Source organism: Pinus tabuliformis, chromosome 3_1, assembly GCF_031772625.1.
Source record: "Pinus tabuliformis cultivar Carrire ecotype Pingquan chromosome 3_1, CPIR1, whole genome shotgun sequence".
In the NCBI taxonomy this organism is placed as follows: Eukaryota; Viridiplantae; Streptophyta; class Pinopsida; order Pinales; family Pinaceae; genus Pinus; species Pinus tabuliformis.
In genome coordinates this window covers 364,966,440-364,974,108 of record NC_142301.1, presented here as the reverse complement: position 1 = coordinate 364,974,108, position 7,669 = coordinate 364,966,440, and the positions used below count along the sequence as shown (strand labels likewise).

Sequence of the window (7,669 nt, the reverse complement as noted above, 5' to 3'; positions counted from 1 at the left end):
CATATAAACCTAAAATATCTTACATGTTGAAATACTCTCTTCCACATACTATCTAGTATCTATGCTTCCCAATGATATTTTCTCAAATTTTCCCTTCGCTGCTGGAGAGATTAATGGTTTCTCTGGTGTAATCCATGGTACCCATCTATGAAATGCCTTTCCCAATGCCTCATCGAACAAGAGTCAATACACCCTAAATTAATTTTGATTTGGAAAATTGGTGTAAGTAATGTGTAGTGTGGTGGGTGATACTGCTTTCTACAAACTTGGTTGAAATAATTTGAGAACCATATAGGTAAACGATGGGCAGCCATTCTTATCATATGAAATATGCTCTGTGGCGAGCTCATCACTCCCCATGTGCTCTCTTGACGGTGGACAATGATTTATTTAACACTCATCTATTCTCAGTTGATGACGAAAGGAGGCCTTGAATTCAGTAGCAATGGAGATGTGTTTATGCGGGAGAACAAGACAACGGCAGCGGGAGAAACATCAGCAGAGGAAACACAGAAATCTTCCACGTATGGCTGCAATTCAGACTTGTGTAACCACGTAGTTCTTCTAGCCCTTATGTCCCCACACGTGTTTTTCTTACTAACCTCAGAAGCCATTAATGGAGTATATAAAAACCAGAGTGCCTCCTTGATATATACTGCAAGTGCGCGTTATATTTTCAATAGAGGTGTTAGAGGGATTTTATTTCTGCTCTGTTGAATTACTGTTGAACCTGCGTTAAGTGTACTTCTGATCGGTATAATTTTTGTCATTCGATTGAATGATCGAATTCTGTTTTTCTCTGTTTCTAATTCTTTCTTATTCGATTGAATTCTTTTTTTTTCTCTCTTTCTAATTTTGCAGGTCATCATGGCGTTTGGTAAGTTTTCGTTGTTCTGGCTAGTTGTTGTTCTCTGTCTGATGTCTGTCATCAAATCCAATGGAATCCGACAAGAGAGATCATATTCTGAAGAGGAAGAAGAGTTCGAAGAAGAGGATGAAAATGATCGGTTCATATTTAAAAAGGAGAGAGGTTGGAAAAGAGTAGATGCAGAAGCAGGCCAGATCAGAGTTATTCCATTCTTCAGGGAGAGGACTTCAAGAACTGCATCTCCACTGCACAACTATGAACTCAATAGTATTGAGATGGACCCCAACTCTCTCTTGGTCCCTCATTATATAACTGCAGATCTCTACATGTATGCATATGAAGGTAGGTCCTTTATAGAAAACTTTAAAGGAGGCTATGGATTATCAGTACTTTGATTGCATTTTATAGTTCTCTAGTTATGTAATTGCTTGGACTTTGTAATACAGGGAAAGGAAGTATTGGGTGGGTGCACAAACAGAAATTGATTGAGCAAGATCTGGAAGCTGGGCAGATTTATCACGTTCCTAAAGGCTCACTGCTCTACCTGATTAACCGTGACAAAAACCAGAGACTACACATCTACACGTTGTTGTTAAATGAAAATCAGCTTATCCATCTCCACCGACAACATGAGGTACTTGGTTGGCGTATTTGCTTCATCAAACCAGAGGAAATGGCGATAACTGTTTGTCTGGTTGGCTTGATTTGATGAATTGGGTGTAATTGTTCTTATGTTTTTGGTGTGGCAGGCGTTTTTTGTTGCAGGTGGGCAAAACCCAGAGACTCTGTTCTCTGGTTTCAGCCGTGAAACTCTTGCAGCAGCATTTGGTGTAAGTTACAAGCACTGAGAGTGATTTTTGTTATCGATTCTAAGCAAAATTGTATCCTTGTTTCATTTTTGTGTGTGAGTGAGGAAAATCAATGGAATACGCGATTCATTAGTTGCCTATCCTTCTTCCCTGTCCAGAAATACATTGTGATTAAAGCAAAACAATGAGCAAAACCATTTTTCAACTACTTTAGCTGGCCCCTCCCCTTCCGTTTAGGAAAGCTGCCTGTAAAACTTTGTACATATTAGCATCAATGTTCTCCTACCAATTCTCATAGCTCTTTTGAAAAAAAAAAATCCCATTCCGTTTAGGAAAGCTGCCTGTAAAACTTGTACATATTAGCATTAAAACTTTGTACGTATTAGCATCAATCTTTTCTTACCAATTCTCTTAGCTCTTTTGAAAAAAAACCTCCCCTGACCATCCAGGCCAATTCCTCTTGACATATATGCAACCGTCTTGACCAAGCTCCCTCTGAAATATGGCGTAACCTAACCTCTTTTTGTTTTGAGCCATCTTTTTAAAAATATGGTACATCATCCTCTCCAGTGGCCTTTCTCCTTCCTCAACTTCCTTGCTCTCCTTGCTCCCTCCTCTCCTCTGCCTCAAGAGGGTTGTGTGTTGTATGTAAGGGCTCTATTTCCATTTTTGCCTCTTTTTTTGAGCTATCTTTTTAAAAATATGTTACATCATCTTCTCCTTCCTCAACTTCCTTGCTCTCCTTGCTCCCTCCTCTGCTCTCCTTGCTCCCTCCTCTGCCTCAAGGATTCCTCTCTCCTTGCTCCCTCCTCTGCCTCAAGGAGGGTTGTGTGTTGTATGTAAGGGTTCTATTTCCATTTTTGTGTCTCACAAGCATTCTTCTTATAGCTCCCAGGTAAATTTTTCCTTGGAAGCACCTCTCTACCAATTTGGTGCGGGATCTACCCGCACTCCATGTTTGCTATTTTCACTCTATAGAGGGTTAGTCTCCTCACTGGCATGATTTCGTCTTTTAGAACGGCCTCACAATGTACACACTTGTGTAACTGTATCCTTCCTTGACTGATCATACCATTCGGTTTTTAGCATGCGTGGCACTCTATCTCATCTATATAACACCAATTCAATAGAGGAACCACCAATCCATTGATAAGACGAGTTTGGAGTTTGCTATCCATTTTGGTGATAACATCCAATATCATCCCATCATATTGGGCACATTGGTGACCGCATTTTAGGGCTATGTCCATTCAATACGATTCCTGCCTTCTAGGGCTACTACTAGTCCCATAACTTTTTTCTGGTTTAAGGCTACCAGTCTCTTTTTTCAGGTTTACTAGTCCCATCAATTTTGGTCACAACATTTCACTATAATGCTACTACTCCCTAGTCCCTTTTTCCAGGGCTACTAGTCCCGTCTTATAACATTAATGAGTTTCTAATCACAACATCTTTTAGTGACAACGTCTCATATCTCAATGTTGGCAACAACATTTCACTAATCACCCCGTCTTATAACATTAATGAGTTTCTAATCACAACATCTTTTAGTGACAACATCTCATATCTCAATGTTGGCAACAACATTTCACTAATCACAACATCTTTTAGTGACAACATCTCATATCTCATATCTCATAATGTTTGGTAACAACATTTCACTAGTTTAGGGCCACTAGTCTTATCTTCTAGTGTACAAATTTTGGTGCTTGAACCAATTTCGGTGACAGGTTTTATTTCGTCACAGCATCCTTTTAGTGACAGCATCTCATAATGTTGGTAACAACATTTCACTAGGGAACAAGTTTCTGTCCAATTTCAGTGACAACATTCCACTGATCGGCAAATCGTTTATTCATTCAATACTAACCCTATCTCCTAGGGCTGTCCAGTTGTCTCCATTCAATCCTAGCCTTGTATATATGGGCTGTCTCATGTCTCCTAAGGCTTAGTTTTGTATCAACTAGCCTTGCCTCCTAGGGCTGTCCAGCTAGCCTTGCCTCCTAGGGCTGTCCAGCTGTTTCCTTTCAATACTAGCCTTTTATATATGGGCTGTCTCCTGTATATCTATATGGTTAGTTTTCTGTCATTTCTATCATTTCAGTGACAACATTCCAATGATCTCCAAATCGTTTATTCATTCAATACTAGCCCTATCTCCTAGGGCTGTCCAGTTGTCTCCTTTCAATCCTAGCCTTGTATATATGGGCTGTCTCACGTCTCCGAGGGCTTGGTTTTGTATCAACTAGCCCGCCCTGCCTCCTAGGGCTGTCCAGCTGTTTCCTTTCAATACTAGCCTTGCATATATGGGCTGTCTCCTGTATGTCTATATGATTAGTTTTCTATCATTTCTATCATATGGACTGTCTCCTATTTCTAAATGACAGTTTATTATCAATTTTGGTATGACTAGTTTTGTATCATTTTGGGCTATCATATTTTTATATGATTACTTTCGTATCAGTTTTGGTAAGAGTATCTCATAATCTATGTAAACAGTGTGTCACCCCTAATTTTGGTAGAAATAGGGAGATTATATGATTATTTTGGTAGAAATAGGGAGATTATATGATTAGTTTGGTAGATTAGGAGATTAATATGATTAGTTTGGTAGATAGGGGGATTATATGATTAATTTTGTATCATATGGGTTGCCTTTGTCTTCTATCTTTTCACCCATAATTTTTTGTAAACAGTATTTTGCCCTTTCCTTAAACACTATTTCACCCATTTTACCCATAATTTTGGTAGATAGGAGATCATTTGTCTATATAAACTGTCTCCTGTTTCCATACAACTAGTTTTGTATCAATTAGTGACAGCATCCCATAATTTTGGTATACAGTATTTCATCCATAATTTTGGTATTGTATCAATCTGTGACAGCATCCCATAGTTACGGTAGACGGAATTCCACCCATAATTTTGCTATTGTAGACAGGCAGATCATTCTTTCATATTAAACAATACAATAACCACCAGGCACTTTCATGGCAAACAATAATAGGCAGTGGCAGTGAGTCAATGACTCACTATTTTTCCATCCCGTTAATTGGATTTGGATAGGGATAATTTGAATAATGTGAAATTCAAAAAGCAGTAAAAGCAGTAAACGAAGTACCTGCTAGTTAAGTCCTGTCTATTATTATTTGTCATATTTCATTTAATGCTGTCTCCAGCTTTCCTGCTTTCCTGCTATTATAATTTATGATATTTCATTTAATACTAGTCCTGTCTCCTGCTTTCCTGCTTAGAGTCATCTATTATCTAGATTCTAGATTCTAGATCGTGTGTAAAAGCCGTAGTTTATCATTTTGGAAAATGAACACTGATTAATCAAGATGGGTGTGTTAGAATTAACTTAAGCAGCACTGATATCTCCAATAACTACTAACTCTTTCTTGTTCAAGATGGGTGAGTTGTGGATAGATTTGCTTGTCTTAGAATTAAGCAGCACTGGTATCTCCAATAACTACTAACCATTGATTGTTCGAGATTGGTTCGCTGTGGACAGATTAACAGACGATTACTAATTAATGTTGTTGATTTTGAGCAGACTGAGAACCAAGAGCTTGAAAAAATGCTGAGAAAGCAAGATAGAGGGGCCATAGTTTCTATGGGCAAAGAGCAGGGCAAAGAACAGAAGACTGATGACTTACTGGCATGGCCATGGTCATCATCCAAGAAACACGAAGGCGCTGCGGAAAAGAACCCATTCGATCTCCAGAAGAAGAAGCCCGATTTCTCTAATGACAATGGCCAGTACATAAAAGCTGATGGCAAGTCATTCAGTCCTTTGAAAAGACAAAACATCGCAATTACACTTACAAAAATCCAACCGGTGAGTTAGAATCCGCCCTGGGAGCTCATGAAAAACAAATGTTTCATCGGCATATTTCCTCTGTAACCCGTTGAATTTAATCTATTGACATTAGAATGTGACACAGTGTAGAATAATATTGCAGGGAAAGATGACTGCTCCGCACTGGCACGGCCATGCCCATGCAATTTCAATGGTAATAAGAGGTCGGGGAAGAGTGGAGATTGTACGCCCAGAGTCTGCAGACTCGAGGCAGCGGGGTGGAGAACGCGAACGGGAAAGAGAAAGAGAAAGAGAAGAGGAGCGGGGTAGGGAAAGGGAAAGGGAAAGAGAAGAGGAAAGGGAGATGGAGAGGGAGAGGGGTCATGAAAGCGAAAGCGAAAGAGAAAGAGGAATGGAGTCGTACAAAAGAGTGGAGGCAGAGTTAAATGAAGGAGACGGATTCGTCGTTCCTGCAGGCTATCCATCTGTTCAAATTTCAAATTCTGAAGAATCCTTTGAAATCCTCACTTTCCTAATCAACAATGAACATAATGACATCAATTTCCTCACAGGTATTGAATTTTCGGTTCCAACTTAAATATTTCAGAGGTCATATCACAGAAGTCCATAAATGATTAGTTATATTGTTTCGGATTGATATTACGAATGAGTGTGTATGGGATTTTGCAGGGAAGAATTCTGCCATGAGGGATATCAAGGACGAGGTTCTGGCGGTCTCCATGGATGTGAAGGAACAGGAAGTGAAGAAAGTCATGGAAGCGCAGAAAGACGAAAGGTTTTTGAGAGGCCCAAAAGAGTCCCAACGAATTTCGAGCATTGTATAAAGTAGACTGTGAGTGGTAGTTGAGTATACATTATAGGATGTGTAAATATATGTAAGGAATAAATTTTGCTTGAATTGAATGATGGAATAAACTAGATGATCATTCATAGTTACAGCAGTACATAATCGCTCTATGCTCCAATGTTGGAGGCTAATATGCCTCTCAGATATTGTTAATCAACGAAGTATCATGTGTTCAAAGTGGATGATTGCTTGATTGTTATGGCATTCATAGTTACAGCAGTAATAATCGCTCCATGTTCCAATTTTGGAGGCTAATATCCCTGTCAGATATTGTTATATATTGATTAACAATATAATATCCCTGTCAGATATTGTTCAAAGTGGATTTATATTGTTAATCAACCATAACAAGTAGCATGATGAGTTCAAAGAGGATGATTGCTTGATTGCTATGGAGTGCTGGTTTTTTATTACTTCATCAATCAAGCATTATGTGTTCAAAGTCGATCACTTCTGTGGGATGGTGTTTTGCTCTTCAGAATCGCACAGTCCAAAATCCCTTTAAAATACACGAACTTTAGATACTGAGACATAGTCAAGTCACAGTGAGGGATTTGGCTGGGATGAAGAGAGCCATAGAATTGAGTGATAAACTTTGGACATGGCCAATTACTTATGAATCCTGAAGGATATGGGGGACCGAGATATACACAAATACTACTTGAAGAAAGAAACGCCCATATTTCGGACACATCCCTTGTGAATCCATAAGCACAGACTGAGGCACAAAAACTACACAAACTTGAGCGATAAATATTCGTAAAGGCAAAGAGACATGGATAAAAACTATGCAAACTTACGATCATTTACTTATAAATGGAATTGATCTAGGTATAAGGAGACATAATCTTCTTAAACCTAACAGATAATCATTAGATATAACCCTTAGTCTTAAACCTAAGAGATAATCATTAGATATAACCCTTAGTGTTAAACCTAGGAGATAATCATTACTTATTAATGGATTTGATCCGGGTATAACGAGAGACATAATCCTCTCAAGGGTCAACGAGAGACATAATCCTCAAGGGTCAAACTTACCTATGAGATAATCGTTACTTATAAATGGAAATGATCTAGGTATAAAGAGACATAATCTTCAAAGGGTAAAGGTGTGTGATATTGACAAATAGACATAACCCTTGAGTGTTAAACTTGGAGATAAGCTTTAGACATAACCCTTAGTGTTAAACTTAGGAGATAATCATTACTTATAAATGGATTTGATGTAGGTACGAGAGACATAATCCTCAAGGGTAAAGGTATTTGATATAGACATAAATAGACATAACCCTTAGGTGTTTAACCCTCAAGAGTAAAGG

The 7,669-nt window shown here is 38.6% G+C and overlaps 1 protein-coding gene across 3 annotated transcripts; it reads left to right on the top strand.

Moving 5' to 3' along the window:
• Positions 1-372: 372 nt before the first annotated feature.
• LOC149187207 (vicilin Pin k 2.0101-like) lies at positions 373-6,436 on the top strand. 3 transcript variants are annotated; one of them, XM_089411313.1, is made up of 7 exons: positions 373-524; positions 862-1,210; positions 1,315-1,502; positions 1,618-1,698; positions 5,234-5,518; positions 5,643-6,051; positions 6,170-6,436. In XM_089411313.1, the coding sequence occupies exons 2-7, from the start codon at positions 868-870 to the stop codon at positions 6,322-6,324; spliced, it is 1,461 nt and encodes a 486-aa protein (XP_089267439.1). In that variant the 5' UTR covers positions 373-524; positions 862-867; the 3' UTR covers positions 6,325-6,436. The 3 variants fall into 3 exon arrangements, with proteins under 3 accessions (XP_089267439.1, XP_089267437.1, XP_089267438.1); XM_089411311.1 differs by having other exon boundaries at positions 402-555; XM_089411312.1 differs by lacking the exon at positions 373-524 and adding an exon at positions 619-754.
• Positions 6,437-7,669: the final 1,233 nt, after the last annotated feature.

What these genes read in the sequence shown, in the direction of transcription:
- LOC149187207 (XM_089411311.1), top strand. Translation starts at nt 415, where the DNA reads ATGACGAAAGGAGGCCTTGAATTCAGTAGCAATGGAGATGTGTTTATG. An exon ending in CTACATGTATGCATATGAAG is followed by an intron (nt 1,211 to 1,314) that starts GTAGGTCCTTTA and finishes TTTGTAATACAG; the next exon opens with GGAAAGGAAGTATTGGGTGG. An exon ending in CACTTACAAAAATCCAACCG is followed by an intron (nt 5,519 to 5,642) that starts GTGAGTTAGAAT and finishes ATAATATTGCAG; the next exon opens with GGAAAGATGACTGCTCCGCA.